Genomic DNA, 22714 nt, shown 5'->3' with positions numbered 1-22714 from the left:
ACGCAAGAATCTGGCTAGCATTTCTAGCAGGTTTTAATGGGAGATCTATTATTCAATCCCCTTTTGTATCTTCAGATTCTATCCCCCTTGCCTTTTCTGCAGACGCCACTCTAGGGGTGGCTTGCTTGTTTCAATCTCACTGGATTTCCCGGAATTGGCCTGACAATTGGGTTTTTAAGGAATTAAACAAAAATCCTCTTATTATTGAACTGGTTTCAATCCTTCTGTGTATTTGCTTATGGGGTCGTGGTTTACAAAATTCCAGGGTTCTATTACATTCCATGAATCAAGCAGTAGTTTTTTCAATCAATACACTGTCATCCAGGAATGTTGTTGCATCAAAGATTCTGAGAAAATTGGTATTGGAGTGTTTAAACTGCAATATTTGGTTAAAAGCAGTTTCAGGCATTGGTAAAGCTAGTCAGTTAACTGATTTTATTTTGCAGCGTCAGTGGTTTGATTTTTATTTACAGGTTCCATTGGCAGACAAAGAGGCGTACGATTGCCCTCTTTCATTGCAGGACATGATTCCGATATGATTCCCTATTTTATTCAGAATTCCTTATCTAACAGATCATGGGCTGATTATTCAGCCGCATGGAAGAAATGGGTTAATTTTTCTGCTCTTTTTGGCTTTGATGCCTCTGCTCCCGACCCGAATTCGGCTTTAAAATTTGCTGAGTCCATGGTCCAGCAGGGATTATCTTACTCCGCAGTAGCCAAATGCTTTGCGGGAGTCTCTTTCTTTTTAAAATTGCATGGCGGGACTGCGTTGACGGATTTTTTCTCAGTAAAGCAATTTTTGAAAGGGCTGAAAAGGGAAAAGTTTTTTCCGGATTCAAGGTGTCCTATTTCTATTTCTTTATTGACTGACATTTGTTCTGCCCTTTTACATGTTTGTAAGAACTTTGAAGAAGCGCTTTTGTTTAATTCCATATTTTCTATCTCCTTTTTTGGGGCCCTAAGGGTCGGTGAGGTAGTATCAGCCAAAAAATCGGTTTCATCCCCGCTCTTGCTTTCGGACATCAAAATTTTCGATTAGTTTCTTCTCCTGTTTATCAGGAAGTCTAAGACGGATCAACTCGGGAGAGGAGCGGAGCTAAGATTGAATTCCTTTCCTGATTCTAGAATTTGTCCTGTATCCATTCTGTCCAAATGGATTATGTTTAGGCCCCCGGCTGAAGGGTCTCTGTTTATTCATAAGGATTCTTCCCCGGTAACGGTTTTCCAATTTAGTTTTATTTTAAAGCAGTGTTTGGCATTTTTAGGTAAAAGTCATCTCAAAATTACTTCCCATTCCTTCAGAATTGGTGCGGCTACTGAAGCATCAAGGGCTGGCCTATCTGACGATAAAATCAAGAGAATGGGTAGATGGGAATCAAAAAGATTCAGAATTTATGTTCGGCCTGATTTATATCCCGATTAATTTTATTTCTCTTGTATTCTACAGTTATTTGGATCGTTGGGCATTCATTTGTCTTCTGGGCCCGGAAGAGGGCCAGCCTGCGATCATATTCTGAGAATTTGTCGTTCCATTCATCTAAAGTTCAAGTTTTTTGGCACGGCATTCGCGGCCTGAATTGGCCTTCTTTAGTTTCTGAGGTAAAGAGTTGTCGGGAGAGGCTCCCTCATCCGGATCTAATTATAGTTCATCTCGCTGGGAATGATTTAGGAAGAATCAATACTTTGAACCTTCTGGCTGCTATTCGGTCAGATCTTACTTATTTAAGACAGATTTTTCCAATCTCGGGTATTGTTTTTTCGGAAATCATTCCCAGACGTGCTTGGCAATGTACTCAGCTTTCATTCTTGGATAAGATCCGGAAGAGGGTTAATTTCTCCATGAAGAAGTTCCTACCTCTTATTTCTGGTTTTTCTTTTAGACATACAGACTTAGAAGGTTTTTTGCCAGGGATGTTCAGAAATGATTTGGTTCATTTGTCGGATATCGGACTTGATTTATTTAATCTTAACATGGGCAATATAATCGAAAAATGGCTGTGTGGTTTGGGGGGGGCCTCGGCTCTTTGATCCTTGGCCTCTTGGGGTAAAAAATCACCCAACCTTGGGTGGATTTGGTTTATGGAAGTTGATGGAATTTTGGAATTATAAACTTATGGTTATTATTCATTGGTTATTTAGTTACATTTTATGGAATTTGTAACTCAAAATAAAACCTCACGGCCATTTATTCCAAACTTTATAAAAGTGTCTTGTGTTTTTATTATATTATAATTATAGGCCTTATGGGGACATGTAAGCCCCCCCGCTCAGACAGCGGAAATATAGCGGGGGTCCCATGTCCTCATAGGCCTGGCAAGTTGTTTTATGCTAGGGGTCAAATTAAGGTCAAGGTTTTTTCCTCCATGTAAAAGCAGCCAGATTTGGGTTCTGACTGGCTTTCTTGCCCGTGATTGATTGGTTGTCAATCAGTTGCCGGGCAGATTTGGTTATGTATTCATGTTAAAGCAGTCAGATCTGGTTCTGACTGGCTTGTTTGCCCGCCTAAAATTTTGATGATTGATTGGTTGTCAATCAGTTGCTGGGCAGATTTAGTTGTTATATATACTGGGGCACCGGCGTCGGATACTCAGTTCGCCGGTGCTTGAAGAAAAGAAGATCCCGCCCTCCCTCCCTTTATATTGTCATTTTCTCCTGTCGTTTGGTTTTATTTGTGGGTAAAAAATCACCCAACCTTGGGTGGATTTGGTTTATGGAAGTTGATGGAATTTTGGAATTATAAACTTATGGTTATTATTCATTGGTTATTTAGTTAAATTTTATGGAATTTGTAACTCAAAATAAAACCTCACGGCCATTTATTCCAAACTTTATAAAAGTGTCTTGTGTTTTTATTATATTATAATTATAGGCCTTATGGGGACATGACTTTTGGGTTTTCATTGGCTGTAAGCCATAATCCTCAACATTAACAGAAATAAACACTTGACATAGATTACTCTGTTTGTAATAACTAATCAATATATGAGTTTCACTTTTTGTATTGAAGAACTGAAATAAATTAACTTTTTGATGATATTGTAATTTTATGTGAGAAGCACCTCTGTGTATATTAATTTGTTGCTTGTGGAGACATATATAAACATACTGTATTTCAGGAATAATATTCTTCACCATGATTATAATCATTTGTTGTTAATTGAGACTCTAAAAATAAATGTAAAAATTATCCAAATATAATATGTTCATTCATTTAAATAGGATTTATCGACTAGGTCAAAAGTGGCCCCCTTATTTTATTCCTGGTGTACCCATGAGTATGACCTTTTTTCTTTTCTTTTTTTTTTTTTAAATCTGCCATACTGTTCCAGAGATCCAGGTGTTTTTATTTGGTGCTAGTTTCTATGGTCTTTACTAAGGGGCGATGCAATAGGATAATAATGCTGAGTAGCATAAAGACACGCCCCCAGGGAACCATGATGGCTGCTCCCCCTAATAAAAAAGGCCCATATATATGGGACCGTATGGCAAATTTTTTTAAGACCAAAAATTGACATACTTATGGGAGCTGCAGGAATAAACTAAGAGCAATAACTGGCCTTTTTTGATCTGATGACAGGTCCTCTTTAAAGACTATGCCAGTGAAATGTAATATTTTAATTAGCTTAAAATAATAGATTTCACAGTGACAGGTGGTTTCTGAGGCTTTATGGAATATTGTAACTATCTGTTGTATTACATGCAGTAAAGGAAATACATCATCCATATTATTTTTTTAAATATTTATCCAATAGATTCTTTTTTTTTTCTCATGTGTTTTATTTTCTGATTTTCTGACTTGGGAGAATCTGTGCATGTCAGTCTTATATGAGACTTAGTAGCCATAGTGAAACTTGAAAAATTTCAGGATGTATTTAATAGTGATATGCAAAGTTACAAAAGGGATTATCAAAAGCACATCTGAAATATAAAAAAATTGAGACATTAAGTCATATTTCTTTCCAAATAGAAATCTAGCTTTTATCATCCTGTTTCCAGAGCAGAATTTTAATATTCAGTGCTGATTAGATTGTTAATATATGTTAATAGTGATTTAAATTTTAGTAATATTTGAAATTTCCTGTCCATTTCAAATATCATGTGCAGGAAGGAACACGGGAGGTTAGCACATATGGAATAAAAATCTAATAAAGGATTCGGATTCTATATTGCTCTACAGTATCATACAAGGTAGTTGTACTGTGACAAAAATCTACTGGACAGTTTCCCATTAACGCTGATATGAGAGATATAGTCTCTAAGCTTTTTGCTAGCCATACATTTGTAAATTAATCGTTTTTTTGGAAACAATGTTGGTATTTCCGGTGCTAATGGGTACAAGTTAATGAACAACATGGAGATTGATATAGTATAGAGCTATTGATGTGTGAATTCATTATGTACATATGGAATATTCTAGTTTGTCTCATTTTTTTGTGCTTAATTAAAGAGGTTATCCCACAAACCGCATTTATCACCTATCTACGTGATCCAACTGCTCGATTCCTCAGTGATCCTTATAATGGAGATACCAAAGTCTATTGTGATTAGAGCTGAAGCTTGCATGCGTTATTATCACAGCTCTATACTATTCGTTGGGTCTGTAGAAGTGGTAGTGCCCAGGTGTAACCATGAGGCTCCATTCACATGGGGGTCATAGGGTTCTCAATTGGTAGGCACTCCAGCAGTCGGGACCCTACTGATCACCTATGCCATGGTTAGGTGATAAATGTTTTTGGTGGGATAACTCCTGCTGGCCATGCACATTACATTTTCTCTCTACACCCACTGTGGAGAAAAGGATAAGTCACTACTAGTGATGAGCGAGTATACTCGTTGCTCGGGTGGTCTCCGAGTATTTGTTAGTGCTCGGAGATTTAGTTTTTGTTGACGCAGCTGCATGATTTACAGCTGCTAGTCAGCCTGAGTACATGTGGGGGTTGCCTGGTTGTTAGGGAATCCCCACATGTGTTCAGCCTGTCTAACAGCCGTAAATCATGCAGCTGCGTCAACAAAAACTAAATCTCCGAGCACTCACAAATACTCGAAGGACACCCGAGCAACGAGTATACTCGCTCATCACTAGTCACTACCAGTCGTATCTACTTATCTCCTGGTAAAAATGAGTGGGTTTAAGTAATGTGCATGGTCACCTTTATGCCTTCTGTGTTCAGTATATTCTTATGGTTCTTCTAATGATGTGTTTTGTCTTATTTTTGCAGCACTTTTTCTTCTTGGTTAAAGATTATGGAAGTTGGTTAGACATTGGAACAAGGTACAGTCTTAGAGAAAAGCAAGAAATGAAACCTATTATAGCTGCTGGGATGTTTCCAGTTGTGTCCTGAATTTTAACTTTTTGGGAGTGATTCATTAAAGCTTTTATGGCAGTATTCTGGTGTAGAATACTTTGAACAGTTTTTTGTGAATTTTGTAATTTTCATCCTATTTTTACTGTGCTCCGACAGAGTGGGCTGAGCAGGGGGAGGGGTGAAGAGGCTTGGTGTCTCAAATTCATGCTGAATGGTGGCGTTTGCTATGCCGCAGATTGTACCTCAGCAGGGTCAGAGATACATGTCACTTCGATCCTTACCTGATTTAATAATAGGTATGAGCCTCCTAATGAATCAGGAGCCTCGCACTCCAGCCCGCTCATCCATGAAGAATGGCGTGAAAAGTGCTGGTCTTGACGGATCGGGACTGATTTTATTCTCATTTCATTGGCATTTTTCCTGAGAAAAAAATGGTTAAGTAGCATAGAACTGAAAAGTGGTTGTTTCAAAGTGTTTTATACAAGCGTGCACAAAGCCTGCTGGTCATTCATTTGGCTTTATCACTGTTCTTTCCCCTTTCCGACACTAATGTAGGGAAGTGGTAGTGAATTACTATGTAATAATAGCTGTCACTACAGCATCTAGTACTCTCTGCTAATAGTCTCCTGTCTTTTACACACGCTCCTGGTTCATTAATTTTCCCATTTAATGAATTCTTGAAGAAAGTGGGTCATGTAAGAACTTGGGTTTATGCTGCACATCATACATGATGAAATGTTAAAAAAAATGAAATTCCTCATCAAACATTTACCATCATAACCCACAAACATTCCTAAATGGTTTTGCATCCATTTTCAGTCCGTTGAATGGTCCTCATGTACCAGGGTATCCGGAGCTGTACAGATAGTTAATATTATTCCGGAGCATCATTTTAGAGTGGAGATTTCAAGGGAAAAATCCATGTAAATATTATAATTAATTGAAATGAAAGTCTGCCCTAATTTCTTCAGTGTGTTATATAAATTATGTATTCGCATAGTTGGCATAAAGGCATATATAACAGAAAGCTGCAGTCTCCCTAAATAAACATTACTGTATCATACTCCGGTGATTTTTTTTCTAGGGTTTTAACTATAAGAGTCGTGCGGCTGCTTCTAATGTATTATCAGGTCTGTGAAGCGAGAAGAGGTGGCAAAATACTAACCTGGAAAGTGGATGTCACAAGAACCCTTTCCTTAAACAGTAAGGGCTTGTTCACATACTGTGTTTTTCCAGTGGAAAAACGCAGTGTTTTCTGGTACCAGCAAAGTGAGATTGCTGAAAAACTCATGCACGGGCTGCATTTGAACCATCAGAGTGTTGTTTTTCAGGTGTGCAGGATTTCAATTCTTTCATCGTTTTTGCAGCGTTATTCACCCATTCAAATGAATGGGAAAAAAGACAAGTAAAAACGCATCAAAACTGCATCAAGACCCAAGGTTCATACTACCCTATTGGCAATTTAGTGCATTACCACGTTTACATACTTTTTACATAAGGATTATATGCACGGAACGGCCCACAGCTCTCCTTTTTTTTTTTAAAGTTTTTATATCTTGCCACCAAGGGTCCTGTCTCTAATTGACAATAACTGTTCTACTTACTCCGATGGCCTGGTCTCATATCATCTACACCTATTACAACTTATTCACATGAAGATTGTGTTTTTCTTCTCCTCATCTGTCTGTTAGAGCCAGACCCCTTGTCCAGACCAACAAACGTTTTCTAGGTCCTTTAAGAAATCAATTGGTTAAAAAGCATTTTGTTACAGACAGTGGCATGCGAAAGTATTTACCCTTGTTGGCATTTTTTTTATTACCTCACAACCTTGAATTTCACGTCCCTTGTTTTTTTGAGGGTTTGCATCAGTTCATGTATAGAACATGCCTACAACTGTGAACAATTGGTTTTCTTTTTATTGTGAAGCAAACAACAAATAGGACAAAATAACTGAAAACTTTGGTGTGCATAACTGTTCACTCCCCTAAAGTCAGTACTTTGTACAGCCTCCTTTTGCAGAAAATACAGCTCCAAGTCACTTTGGATAAGTCTATATGAGCTTTCCACATCTAACCACTGGGATTTTTGCCCATTCCTGAAGGCAAAACTGCTTCAGCTCCATGAAGTGAGATGGTTTCCTCTGGTGAACAGCAATCTTCAAGTCTGACCACAGATTCTCAAATGGATTAAGGTCTGGATTTTGACTAGGCCACTCCAAAAACATTTACACGTTTCCCCTTAAACTGCTCAAATGTTGCTTTAGCAGTATGCTTTGGGTCATTGTCTTGTTGGAATGTGAACATAGCAACATAGTTAGCAAGGCCGAAAAAAGACATTTGTCCATCCAGTTCAGCCTATATTCTGTCAGAATAAATCCCCAGATCTACGTCCTTCTAAAGAACCTAATGACTGTAAGATACAGTATTGTTACGCTCCAGGAAGACATCCAGGCCTCTCTTGAACCCGTCGACCGAGTTCGCGATCACCACCTCCTCAGGCAAGGAATTCCAGATTCTCACTGCCCTAACAGTAAAGAATCCTCTTCTATGTTGGTGGAAAAACCTTCTCTCCTCCAGATGCAGAGAATGCCCCCTTGTGACCATCAGCTTCCTTGGTATAAACAGATCCTCAGTGAGATATTTGTATTGTTCCCTTATATACAAATACATGGTTATTAGATCACCCCTCAGTTGTCTTTTTTCTAGACTAAATAATCCTAATTTTTCTAATCTCTCTGGGTATTGTAGTTCACACATCCCCTGTGGGAACCTCTGCCCAGTCTCAAATCACTGACAGACTGACAGGTTTTGCTGAAGAATATCCCTCTGTTTCTCACCATACATCTCCCCCTCGACTCTGGTCATATGGACAGATACTCCAGTCTCTGCTTGGGAACTCTGCAGCTCCTTCAGGGTTACCTTTGGTCTCCGTGCTGCCTTACTTCTTCCCCAGGCTGAGAGTTTTGGAGTGCAGCCCTCTCTTGGCAGGTTTGTTGTACCATGTTCTTTCCATGTGTTGATAATTAATTTGATGGTGCTCTGGGGGATCATCAGAGATTGCGATATATTTTTATAACCCAGCCGTGACTTCTACTTCTCAACAACTTGGTCCCTGACTTGTTTGGAGATCTTCTTGGTCCTGGTGGTGTGCTTTGGTTAGTGGTGCCTCTTGCTTAGTGGTGTTGCAGCCTCTGTGGCCTTTCAGAAAAGGTGTGTATATAGTGACAGACCATGTGACACTTAGATTACACACAGGTGGACTTCCTTTCACTAAGCATGTGACTTGCTTGCACTAGAAATTTTTAGGGGCTTCATCGCTAAAAGGATTGAATACATATAAAAAAGAAGAAAGAAGTCCAGCTCCACCGAATCCGTGAAGAAAAAGTTTCTTTATTCACAAACTTTAACATAGAGGGTACAAACTTCAGCACAAACCATATGGGTGTGAATCTCAACGCGTTTCTGGAGACTGAGCTTCCTTAATCATGACATGAATACATATGCACATGCCAATTTTTAGTTGTTTGATCCCATAAATTTAATTTCTGGCTATATTTTTCTCAATTCACTTCACCAATTAGAGTGTTTAGTAATGATGCATTACACACACATTGGATTACAAGAATATTTAAAAACAAGTTAAAATGTAACAAAATAGGTAAAAGACAAGGGGGTGAATACTTTCACAAGCCACTGTAGTACTAATATTTTGCTACATAATGCTCATTGTTTTATTTTTTCTTAAATCTGAATATATCTTATCCCATTAGAGAAGTCCATTTCTTTCTCCTCCTGGACTGATCATTAATTTTACAATTTTCATTTCACGAATAAAATCTGTCTTCGTTTCTCACATCACACTTGCAAGTGTGACCCCGGCCTTAAGTAAATACAGGTTTTCCCATTACTGAAATAGTAGATGGCAACTGTACCTTTCATTTGAAGAGAACTTGCAACAGAATGTCTGCTTCTAGTTTCTCCCTAAAATAAAATTTTAAAAGGACTGTCATATCAAGTCTCAGTAATGCGAAATTCTAACTTCACTGAATATTGTTTTTTACCTCTGAAATCAAGAATGAAAGATCAGTCCAGGAGGAGAAAAAAAGCCGACTACACTGATAAGATATATTACAAAGCTCCTTATTTTCAGGCCTATTTTTGATTTATGAAATATATACAATAGTTATGTTTTAACTTGTAGAGCTATCTCATGTTAGTAATGGAAAAAAAATTAACATTGACCATCATTCTCCAAATAGCCCCAATTATCCCAGCTTCCTAGACCTATAATGGTCTGACATGCTAGGGAATGGGATTTTGGTGAGAATTACAAACAACCTTAAAGGTCTTAGAAGATGGAGGGCTTTACCAGTAAGTTAATTGGATAATTTATTCATTAGGACGATAATTAACACTTTATAGTGCTAGGAACCCACTGATACAATAAGTTAACATCCATTTGTTCTTTAAACCAACTATCTGAAATTGAAGAGCTGAGGGACAATGAAACATTTTAACTTCCAAGAAAATACTAAACTAACCAGTAGAGCGAATTAATGGATATATTACCATTACAAAAGGCAGATGTCTAGAAGTCATCGCAGATAATTTTGTGTCCTTCATTGTAAGGGAATGGAAAGTGTGGCGTCAGGGCAATTTTTTGTTTGATTAGCCTTTAACCTCCTTCAGTTGTCTGACTCCATAAAAACCTTAATTTCACATTTATGGCACAGTACAGCATTGACCTTCCATCTCCCTCAACAGTTTTGGTTTTGGATGTCCAAGGTTCTGAGAAGGTTATTAACTCCCATGGAAAGACTGGCTAGCATGTAATTGTTTATATCCATAAAGTCAATGTTATATCTGTGACCTTTCATGTAGCTCTGTGCCCGTAGATTGCTTGATAACAAGTTTCTCTCCCATTTGAAAAAGCTTTTGTAGCTCAATGAGAAAGATTTATGTCAGTGGTTGGTATAAAAAAAATGACCTTTCTGAACAGAAACAAATTGTAAATGTCTCTAGATACTGATCTAGTAGTGAACAACAACCAATAGTGTCGTGAGTATAACATTATCGATTACAGTCTTCTCATTGACCTCCTATTGGTCACCATTTACAGGGACGTCATGTAAAGAAAAAGTGCACAAAGTCCTCTTAATTTTTAAGAACTCTGGTTGCTGTTGGTAATTGGAAACATTTGTGTTTATGAAAACCCACATAGACCCATTATTTGTAACTGGTCTACTCTTCCTATGCTGTAGCACTACGGTGGTCTTATTAGGGTCCAGCAGTAATGACATCCCATCATTGGCTACATTGAATGGAACAGGACACTTCTGATGGTATCATGTTCCATTCATCGCTGATCAGTAAACCCATATTCACGCATAGCAGTGGTGGTCTGTGTCATATGTGGATTTTGCTACAGACTTTTGCAGGAAAATTAACATTTTATGTTAAAATGCATACAATTCATGGCAAACCTGGAAAACATCTGCAATATGCCTTCCCATCTGAGTGAATTTTGTACAATATACAGTTCTGCGCAAATGTTTTAGGCAGTTGTGGAAAAACTGCTTTAAAGGGAATCTGTCACCCCCTGAATTTAAGCTATTACTATGGGAATACAGGTAATAGAATGGTTAAACCATTGTCTTCATCGATCTTCTGCACAGGCGCGGCGAGTCTCTTTGCTGCCCAGCACCATTTTTCCCTACCTGCTTAAAACTTTTGCACAGCACTGTATATAATATGCCATTTGTGAATATGGTGCGACAGTATAATAATAATAATCTTTATTTTTTATATAGCGCTAACATATTCTGCAGCGCTTTACAGACATTATCATCGCTGTCCCCAATGGGGCTCACAATCTAAATTATGAAGCAGTGCATTAACACTGGTCAACGCAATTTTTCTGGCAAAAGGTTTTGAAACATATTTTAAGTCAATTTTGGCTGCTGATTACGAATATGAACTCCGTTTTTGGCTATCACATCAAGATTTCGAGATATTCTCAATTTTTGATGAAAATTACTCCTAATGTTTTATGATAAAAACACATGATTTTCGGTACTACATTTTGTATATTTTTAATCAAGGAATAACAAAGATTACAAAGTCTATGTACATCAAATCAAATATACTTACAGAATTAAACTACAAAATATAAAAACACATATATATGGCACACAGATGATTGGCAAATGGCAGTTATTTGTACTTTCTTTTCTTGGCTGATCTGTGATGTACAGCTTCTGGGTTGTCTCTCATCAAGCTCCAGCAATAGTCAGCCATCATATGTGAGTCTCAACGGCCTTAATACCGTTCTTCCATTGTTTTAATGTCCTGATGAAAACGCTCCCCGTGTTCTTCGCTCACATCCCCAAGGTTCTCTGGAAAAAAGTCCAAATGGCTGTGTAAATAGTGAATCTTGATACTCATTCTACATCCAAGATTTCGCAGACTCACTAGTAGCTCTTCCACAATCTCTTCATAGTTGTCTGCTCTCTTATTCCCTAGAAAATTCTGCACCACGTTACAAAATGCATTCCAAGCTCTTTCTTCTGTCTCATTCATTGATGTGATAAAATTTGGGTCTCTCATAAGTGTTCTTATTTGAGGTGCATCAAATATTCCAGCCTTTTTCTTTGAGAGCTTTGATGAACTGCTTCATCAATCCAAGTTTTATGTGTAAGGGAGGAAAGACAATATTCTTCCTATCCACTAGAGGATCGTGGATGACATTCTTATCGCCAGATGCCAAACTCTGTCGCTGACGCCATTCAGTTTTCACCCAATGCTCTGCTGTAGCTCTACTGTCCCAGTAGCACAGAAAACTAGGGTGTTATCATAACAAATGGGAATTATGCATGTTCAAAGAAAACAAAGATATTCTCACATTTATTGGGAGACTAAATGAAAACTAAATTTACCTTAGTGAACCGTATAAACTGGCATTTCATACACTACTTATATTTATCATGGAATTGATGAAAATGGGCTATATACCTGTAGCGCAAAAATGTGATGTGATAGAGAAATTATAAGATCAGATTTGAATTCAGCACCCTCAAATTAGTCTAAAACTGTTCTTAAAGTCCATGCCAGAAAATTATTTTTTTTTGTAGACCAGTGTAATAGGAGATGTTGTAATATTTCCTTTCTGTTTCTGCACGTATCCCATTAGCCGCAATGGCTTTATAAACCACTTATGGACAGATGTTTTTTGTTAATATCATTTGCTTCCAGTCATTGAGCTCCTTACCTTTTCTCCTCTCTTATTTTCTCCACTAATTTAGTATTCTGCCCACTCAAGTCCTAATAAATAATAGTTTTCCTTATTAATTTGATTTACTATTTGTTTTTTAAAGATAGATGTAGCTTTATTTCGAGCAGTCACATCACTGCATATTTCTTGTGTGAGGTACTCTGCACACACTGACTGCGTCCCCTTATACTTTCCAACAGCACTTGTGTCCAGTTCTACATTGACAGCGTATTTTATGTGGTCCAGGTTTGGCACAAAAGTCTGCAATCACTTTGTTACGGTAGACTTGCTAATACTCTTAGTGTGCACAGTGCACACTGTCAGGATTCTCTGGTGCCATTGGCCAGGTAGTAGTCATGTGACCACAAGTTATATGATACGCATACTTCCGAGATGTGCACAGCCTCACTCAATTCATCTGCACCAGAAAACCCTGAAATTATGAGAAAACATGATTTTGTGGCACATTCTAACGTATATGTATTATGGGTTCTCTTCCTACACTTTGTAGTGCTGCCTACTTCACAGATTGACCATCCCTTCTCTCTATAGCTGCATATGGATGAGTATGTGACCAGACCAGTCTATCAGCCTCCTCCAATTGAAAATCAGTCTGCTCATTTGAGAGTTTTTTTTAATTGTTGAGTTTGATGGACTGGTCTTGTCACATGCTCCCCCATGAGCATTGACACGAGCATTCGTTATATGGACAGATTTGCTGTGCAGTCTATGAGGAAGGCTGCAGTGACGAGAACAGGAAGACAAACTCTAGTGCTAATATATTAGTAAATGCTGAAAAGTCATATTCCGAACACATCTGTTAAAGGGAATCCGTCACTGAGTTTTTGCTACCCAATCTGAAAGCAGCATGATGTAGAGGCAGAAACCCTGATTGCAATGATGTATAACTTACTGGGGGCTCACTGCAATTTTGATTAAAAGGTTTTCTGTGCTGCAGATCTAGCAGTTCTCTGAATGCTGAGCTCTGTATAACTCCACCCACACCACTGATTGGCGTGCTTTCTGTGTACACTGTGCATAGCCAGAAAGATCCCAATCAAGTGGTGGGGGCGTGGCTGGACTACCTGACAGCGGTCCAAGTAGTCCTCTAGTGATAATCTTCTGCTGATAAAACAATCTAATATATAAAGCTGAATGTGTGTGTGTGTGTATGTATGTATGTATGTATGTATGTCCGGGATTGGCATCTGAACCGTAGCAGCTACAGCCACAAAATTTTGCACAGTCACACGTCTGGACCCCGAGAGCGTCATAGGCTATGTTGTGAGGTGAAATTTTAACCCCGCGCTTTCCAATTCACCAAACAATTTTGCCCCTATCTACATAATGGGGAAAAAGTGAAAGGAAAAGTGTTGGAGGCGTCGCAGCTACAGGCACAAAATTTTGCACAGTCACACGTCTGGACCCTGAGAGCGTCAAAGCTATATTGTGAGGTGAAATTTTAACCCCGCGCTTTCCAAGTCACCAAACAATTTTGCCCCTATCTACATAATGGGGAAAAAATGAAAGGAAAAGTGTTGGAGGCAAATTAACAGCTGCCAGATGTGAACAAGGGGGACTTAAAGAATGACAGCGATGGCACCAAAGAGTATATACTGTACAGTTGCTAAGGTGGGGCCCCAACATGGGATAATCACACCACCACGGGGATATGAACACACACACAAAATGCGCCACACACTACCACGTGCTCGAACACATATACCACCCTCAGTGCACATTTCACCACAGATACACCAACCTCGCCACATAAAAGTAGAAACACAAAAGTCGCCGCTCAAAACTCGCCACGCGCAAAACTCTCCACATGCAAAACTCGCCACACGTGCAAAACTCGCCACACGCAAAACTTGCACACGCAGAAAAATTGCCACACGCAGAAAAATTGCCACATGCACAAAAGTTGCAACACATGCAAAAGTTGCCTCACACAAAACTTGCACATACTCAAAAGGCACCACACATAAAACTCGCCACGCGCAAAACTCGCCATGCGCAAAACTTGCTGCACACAACTTGCTACACTAACCTGTCACATGCAACTCGACACACAAAAAGTTGCTACACGCATGTCGCCACACAAAACTCATCTCACAAAAGTCCCTACATGCATGTCGCCACACGCAACTCAACACACACAACTTGACACACGAAACTCGCCCTAAAACACACACAAGTCTGGTATCCTTCAAAAATAAAAATCTGATTAATAAGCAGACAAACTACAAGAGCAACAAATGTACCATATAGGAATCCGGCAGCTGTCAGTCACATGACCAGTCTATTATGTGTATGTGTGAGCTAATATATACTGCCAGGGGGTGGGCTTACTGTTGGCTGGGGATTTATCAGGCTGCCATTTTAGCTTACAAATACTGAGGTAAAAATACTGACCAAATAACGTGTGAACGAGGGCTAATACAGGAGGAGATGGCATACAGCTATATACTATATACAGGAGATGACACACAGGTATATACTATTTACAGGGGAGATGACACACAGGTATATACTATATACAGGAGGAGATGACACACAGATATATACTATATACAGGAGAGATGACACACAGGTATATACTATATAGAGGAGGAGATGACATACAGGTACATACTACATACAGGAGGAGATGACATACAGGTATATACTATATACAGGAGGAGATGACACACAGGTATATACTATATACAGGAGCAGATTACCTACAGGTATATAGTATATACAGGAGGAGATGACACAGGTATATGCTATGTATAGGAGGAGATGACATACAGGTATATACTATATACAGGAGATGACACACAGATATATACTATATATAGGTGAGATGACACACAGGTATATACTATATACAGGAGATTACATACAGGTATATCTAATATATAAAGCTGAATGTGTGTATGTATGTATGTGTGTATGTCCGGGATTGGCATCTGTACCGTCGCAGCTACAGCCACAAAATTTTGCACAGTCACACGTCTGGACCCCGAGAGCGTCATAGGCTATGTTGTGAGGTGAAATTTTAACCCCGCGCGTTCCAATTCACCAAACAATTTTGCTCCTATCTACATAATGGGGAAAAAGTGAAGGGAAAAGTGTTGGAGGAAAATTGACAGCTGCCAGATGTGAACAATGAGGACTTAAAGAATGAGAGCGATGGCGACAAAGAGTATATACCGTACAGTTGCTAAGGTGGGGCCCCGACATGGGATACTCACCACACACGGGGATATGAACACAAACACAAAATGCGCCACACACTACCACGTGCTTGAACACATATACCACCCTCAGCACACATTTCACCACACACACACACCAACCTCGCCACATAAAAGTCGAAACACAAAAGTCACCACTCAAAACTCGCTACATGCAAAACTCGCCATATGCAAAACTAGGCTCACGCAAAACTCGCCACACGTGCAAAACTCACCTCATGGAAAACTCACCTCATGCAAAACTTGCACACACAGAAAAATTGCCACATGTACAAAAGTTGCACCACATGCAAAAGTTGCCTCACACAAAACTTGCACATACTCAAAATGCACCACACATAAAACTCGCCACGCGCAAAACTCGCCATGCACAAATCTTGCTGCACACAACTTGCTACACTAACCTGTCACATGCAACTCAACACACAAAATGTTGCTACACGCATGTCGCCACACAAAACTCATCTCACAAAAGTCGCTACATGCATGTCGCCACACGCAACTCAACACACACAACTTGACACATAAAACTCGCCCTAAAACACACACAAGTCTGGTATTGTCCTTCAAAAATAAAAATCTGATTAATAAGCAAACTACAAGAGCAACAAATGTACCATATAGGAAATACGGCAGCTGTCAGTCACATGACCTGTCTATTATGTGTATGTGTGAGCTAATATATACTGCCAGGGGGGAGGGCTTCCTGTTGGCTGGGGATTTATCAGGCTGCCAATAGCAACCAATCACAGCTCAGCTTCTATTTTGCTACAGTTAATTAACCTGAGCTCTGATTGGTTAATATAGGCAACAAAGACATTCTCAGTATAACAAAGCTAATATATGTTGTGAAATGCTTCTATTTGCTTAGTTTTTGCCTTTTAATAATTACATTTCTATCTATTTGTTTTGTGGTTTTTGTGTGCAGAATAAATTTTTGTTAACACATTCTATTTTGCTAACAGCAGTCATTAACCCGGGCGAAGCCGGGTAGTACAGCTAGTGATTTTATAAAAACTACACCAAGCAGCCCAGTAAGTAGCACATTACTGGAATTGGGGTCTTTGTCCCTATATGCTGCTCTCAGGTTAGGTAGCAAAAATGTGGTGACAGATACCTTTTAAAATAAAGATAAAGTGGCCAAGCCCTTTAAATATGCAATTTTAATGTCCTTGGCTTGTAATGCAGTTACTAATGTGTATATTTCATTTTTCAGTATCAGCCATTATGTCATTGCGATGTCAATGACCATGTTCCTGATGCTTCTGAGTGGTTTGGTCTATTGGATGACAACCAAGAAGATCGCGTTTAGAAGAAAAAAGAAGCACCACGATCCGTGACAGAGAACTAGCTCCTCCAATCACGAACACTGAGCCTGGAATGGATGCACCAAGTGTGCTGCTCTTTTTAGCACCTAGAATTCCGATATTTGACCTATCAGTAGTCCGGTAAGAAGCCCAAACCATCCCAGCGGATAAGAGGAGGGCCGAGCGGAGGAGGCCCCTTTCCCAAAAGCAACACTGGTGAAATTAGTTTGTGCGAGGATCGGTTATTATTTCACCTTGCCTTCATATTGCTTGTAAGAGGGAAGAACTCCATCATCCTTGTTTGGGAATTTGACAGGTGCCTATGAGGAACCTATGAATGGAAGACTGATGCAACTATGGCAAAATGTAAGGCTAGGCCGCTACGTCAGCATGGAGTGCACCACGTTGCCATAAAATTCCAGTATTACTCTCAGGTGGATCTTACTTTTTTTCCTTTGGTGGTTGGGGAGGTACAAGCAAGTGGTGAATTGTGGGGTACTCTGGGGCCTGAGCCTAATGCTGGACTGCAGTTCACTTTTTTCCAGTAGCCCCATAGTCCAAATGTCTAACTCTGCCAAGCACCTTCTTGCCATAGGACTTGTTTGGCACTAGAATGATATTATTACCTAATGGGTATTATACATTGCTGGTGTATGTAAAGATGTGTACTGATCAGTCAGCCATTACATCACCTGCCTTATATTACGGAGGCCACCTGGTGCTGCCAAAAGCGCTGTGGCTGGTGAAGATTTGACGACCACGTACTCTGAAGGCATCCAGTAATAACTTTAAAAAAAAAGACAATCCGTCAGCAGGTTGTTGAAATTTAATCTGAGTAGCGTAATACAGTGGCAGACAGCCTGAGACAAGGATACGTTACTTATTAGGCTGTATGCTGTAGTTTCTATACAATAAATGTTTTATCAGCAGGAGATTATCACTGCTGGACTAGGTCCAATCCAACTAATTTGTGTAACCTTCGCCCTGACCAATGAATGGCAATTTACTGACAATGCACAGTGTACACAGGAAGTTGCAAGTCAGGGGTGTGGGTGGGGTTAAACATAGCAATACTACATCTACAGCAGAGAAAATAGGGATTCTATCAAAACAGCACCATGCAGACCAGTAAGTGATACATCACTGGAATCAGGGTCTCAGCCCCTACATCCTTCAACTTTCATATTCCATAGCAAAAACCTGCTGAAAGATTGCCTTTAAAGGCAACCTGTCATCAGGATTGTGCACAGTAATCTACACACAGTTTTAGATCGGCGCCGTTATACTGACTAAAACGTTACCTTGGTTTATGAAATCAGTCTGGTGGTTGTTGTTTAATCTTTATTTTCAGTTTCTGCCTAATATATTGACTGCATCTGTCACTGGTTTTAATGTTATGGCTGATCAGTGTACGTTATGGGTTTTATATGTTAATCATGTTCCTCAGCCTCCCGTTTACACAACCACGGACTGCAGCACTGATAGGTTACGTCTTTTTACATCACATACAATGCTGCTGTGTATAATTTATTAAAGGCAATGTGACCGGAATGATGGAACTCAGTGGAGGTCAATATGATTGTTATATGTGCTGTATATTTGTAACAGTAGGTAAGGGTGTTAATAATGGAGGTACATGGTCTCTGCATTTATATATAGTTTTGTATAAACTTTTATATGTTGATGATTAAACAGTAGCATTCTTTTTATTTTTTTTGAGGTTTGTCTTTTATCTTTGTTGCTGAAACTCTCACATCGGAGCAGAATGCATGGATAAAAAGTATGTCGGCATGGTATAGGTCATCAGCTATACCTCAGCTGAGGCTTGCCTCTCTTTGGTCAATGTATTAATTGTATATGATATATTTTAGCACAATACATAGATCTGCGTAGACTGCTGCAAAAAAAATGCAAACATTGCACTGGATATCTTCCCATCTGGGCTCTGAGATAAGCTGTTTTTATTTATTTTACTTATGTAGTGCCAATAATTTCCACAGCGTTTTACAGACATCATCATCACTGTCCCCACTGGGGATCACAGTCTACATTCCCTATCAGAAGGGAATGTGGGAGGAAACCGGAGAACCCAGAGGAAACCCACGCTAACACGGGGAGAACATACAAACTCCTTGCAGATGTTGTCCTTGGTGGGATTTGAGCCCAGGACTCCCTAGCGATGCAAGGCTGCAGTGCTAACCACTGAGCCACCGTGCTCCCAGCCTTAACAGTACTACTTATTGGCAGGTATAACACGAGGGGACAGAATTACTAACCCTATGCACTTTCTACACTGAGACTAGACATTCTTAAATTGCACCAAATTTGCAATGAAAGTGCCTCATGATACATTTTGTGCATCTTCTAGGTGTCTATTCTATATTTGCAGCTATTAGTTGGATGTCACATAATAAGCCATTCCCCTTTCCGTGGATCGAGCAGCATGTTTCAGCTGTCGCTCTTTAAATAATAACTCAGAAACTCCTCCATGGTATCGTCACAATGTATAAGATTTTTCTTCATTTCTAGTAAATTAATGAAAACACACTAATGCTATAGTTTCTCATGAAATGTGGGCCGCTTTCAAGAGTCGACAGATTATGCCTGGATAAAATGGATCATCTTTGGAATAAGAGAAAAAAGCCTTAAAAGCCTTGGTGTAGACAGAATTGACAGCCAAGCAAATTAATTAGTCTCCTTCTATTTTCACCTCATTCTGAGTTCTATTCATTAGATTGCCCGGCTTCATCACTCAGCTGAAAGCAGCATTGAATTGCTGGGTGCATTTCACTAATTACATGGCTTGAGCAGCAAATTTACAGTATAGCCTCAAGTGAAAGAAATGTGCATCAAACACAAGTTAACAGTGTTCTATGTTAATCAATGTACATTAATGGAAGGACTGCACTTTACTAGAGTACAGTAGAAGTGTGACGACAATGATGGAAGCAGGACGTATGACACTTCATTCAGTATATCACCCCTATGATCATCGCTGGCCTGTGCCACCTACCAAAGAATACATCACAGGGCTGGCAGCTGAGGCGCGTTATCAGAATTACTACCAAAATTGCAATAACATTTGTGTGCCATTAATATTTAGTCCTGTTATGCTAGTAGCCTCTGTACGCCAGTCATTGATTGACTTTTAGTAAAATGATTGTGGAACGGTCATGGTTGGAAGTGCTCGGAATAAAAGTGATAAATAGCCCTCAAAATTCTGCCAACTCGGGTCCACTCTACATACCTATTTATCAAGAAAGTCCAGTGTCCTCTCATTCTAAGAACTGCTTAGATCAAAATTTGCTAATTTTCCTTCCTATTTTATTCCCACTGATCTTCTCAGTATTTTGTTGTTTTTCTTTTTTTAATCTGCCATACTGTTCATGTTTTTATTTAGGGGACTAATATGCAAATTTCTGGGGGATTTTATCCAAGAGGGCGTTGCTCACAGCCCAATGCCGAAAACTCTAAAGACACACCTCAACTTAATAAACATATAGCAATAAATAACAAGGCCCATATCTCTGGATCCATGCGGCAGATTTAAGAAAGAAAACCAACAACATATTCAGGCGAGGAGTGGGAATAAAATAATAGTAAAAACTTTAGCCCCTTTTAACGTGGCGACAGGTCCTTTTTAGAGGTTCTTTATGCATAGTGTCTTGAGTATACTACCTTTTTTGGCCGATATTTATGTTTTATACCTTCCAAACTTATACTCTGTACTGTATTATCGTTTTTTTTGTTTGCTTTTTTATAAAGAAAACGGTAAAAATAGAATGTAAAATTAAAACAAAGCAATGTGGGTCCTGTGTTGTTGGTGTTGCACCCACTAATAATATAGAGTGGTCAGAGAGAAATAATTTCTCACAGTCCTTCATTAGCCTGCTGACATACTACCTCTATGTCCTGATTGACATGACAATTGCAACTAATTTTCCTTAATATTACATGTGATATTACATTTTGATTGAAAGGTGAGTTGGACATTTCCCTCATTTGGACTACAGTGACTTGAAACCCACTGATGATTTATCGCTTTCTGTGGTATTGTACACACTCATGGCACAAAAAAACAAGGTGAGCGCAATACTTCACCTTTTTCATTTTTTTTTTAATTTTTCCTTTCTTATATTATCTTAGATAGCACCCTATAGCCTGCAGTTCATTTACACCATTGCATCTATCCAGTGGATTTATACTTATTTTCCTTGAAATCTTTGAAACAAGTTTGGATATAAAGCTTTCAGAGACATGGTGTACATCTGCATTATTATATCATCAATGTCTTAGTCTTTTATAATAAAAAGAATATTTTTAGAGCAAGCATGCAGAAATGTTATGTAATAATAGAATGATTGTATATGCAGTTGTATAAAGTTTGGCTTAGCGAGCTCTGCTGTTAGCTTTTAAGTATATTTATGCATATAGGGGAGTCATATACAGGTTCTTCTCACAAAATTAGAATATAATCAAAAAGTTAATTTATTTCAGTTCTTCTATACAAAAAGTGAAACTCTCAAACATTGTGATCTATTTCTGTTAACGTTGATGATTATGGCTTCCAGCCAAAGAAAACCCAAAAATCATTGCGAACTCTGCTTCAGGAAAATGGGCGCCGCGATCTCCATCTGCGCACGCGCGGCATCCCGCGGCCATTTTCCTGAAGCCCCGGGCAGCAGAGCGCTCGATCTGCGCACGCGCGGCCACAGGAAGATGGCCGCCCCCACCGATCACCAGGGGAATAGCGCAGATCGCGCTCTTTTCCCTCCCCTGTGCAGTGGATTCTGGACTTGGGCATGCGCACACCACTACGCCACCAACGGAAAACTAAGCAAGATCTGGGGGAAGACACCACGCCCATCTGACCAGACCAGCCTGATTGACAGGCGAAAACGGCTACTTTGGTAACGTATTTCGGCAGCATAGGTGGGGAATCGGGGTCCACAAAATACACTATTGTAATGCACAGCTCAGGCCCTATTTAACAGTATTTTTATCTCATACGGAAAAAACGAGGTGACAGGTTCCCTTTAATACCATGGAGAATCTATGGAGTATTGTCAAGAGGAAGATGAGACACACCAGACCCAACAATGCAGATGAGCTGAAGGCTGCTATCAAAGCAACCTGGGTTTCCATAACACTTCAGCAGTGCCACAGGTTGATCACCCCCAGGCCACGCCGCATTGATGCAGTAATTGATGCAAAAAGGAGACCCGACCAAGTATTGAGTGCTTTTACTGAACGTACATTTCAGTAGGCCAACATTTCGGATCTTAAAATCATTTTTCAAGCTGGTGTTATAAAGTATTCTAATTTACTGAGATAATAACTTTTGGGTTTTCATTGGCTTTAAGCCATAATCATCAACATAAACGGAAGTAAACACTTAAAATAGATCACTCTGTGTGTAATGACTATATAATATGAGTTTCACTTTTTGTATTGAAAAACTGAAAAAAATAAACTTTTTGATGATATTCTAATGTTGTGAGAAGCACCTGTATGTTAGACTGAAAGGGTTATTCCCATCTCAAAGATCCTATAACCGTATGTAGTACATGTGATAATAATATTAGCA

At 39.3% G+C, this 22714-nt stretch overlaps 1 protein-coding gene across 1 annotated transcript in view; it reads left to right on the top strand.

The window, feature by feature from the left end:
* Positions 1-18836, top strand: part of PIGN (phosphatidylinositol glycan anchor biosynthesis class N) — a 477253-nt gene extending 458417 nt beyond the window's left edge. Inside the window, exons 28-29 of the mRNA XM_077269733.1 lie at positions 5223-5275; positions 17037-18836. Of these exons, the coding sequence (XP_077125848.1) occupies positions 5223-5275; positions 17037-17160 (177 nt within the window). The 3' untranslated portion in view covers positions 17161-18836. The remainder of the gene's footprint in view (positions 1-5222; positions 5276-17036) is intronic.
* The last annotated feature ends 3878 nt before the right edge of the window (positions 18837-22714 follow it).

The sequence above is a fragment of the Ranitomeya variabilis genome, chromosome 6 (assembly GCF_051348905.1).
Source record: "Ranitomeya variabilis isolate aRanVar5 chromosome 6, aRanVar5.hap1, whole genome shotgun sequence".
NCBI classification, from domain to species: Eukaryota; Metazoa; Chordata; class Amphibia; order Anura; family Dendrobatidae; genus Ranitomeya; species Ranitomeya variabilis.
Note: the sequence above shows the minus strand (reverse complement) of the source record. Positions and strands in the feature narration are given on the sequence as shown.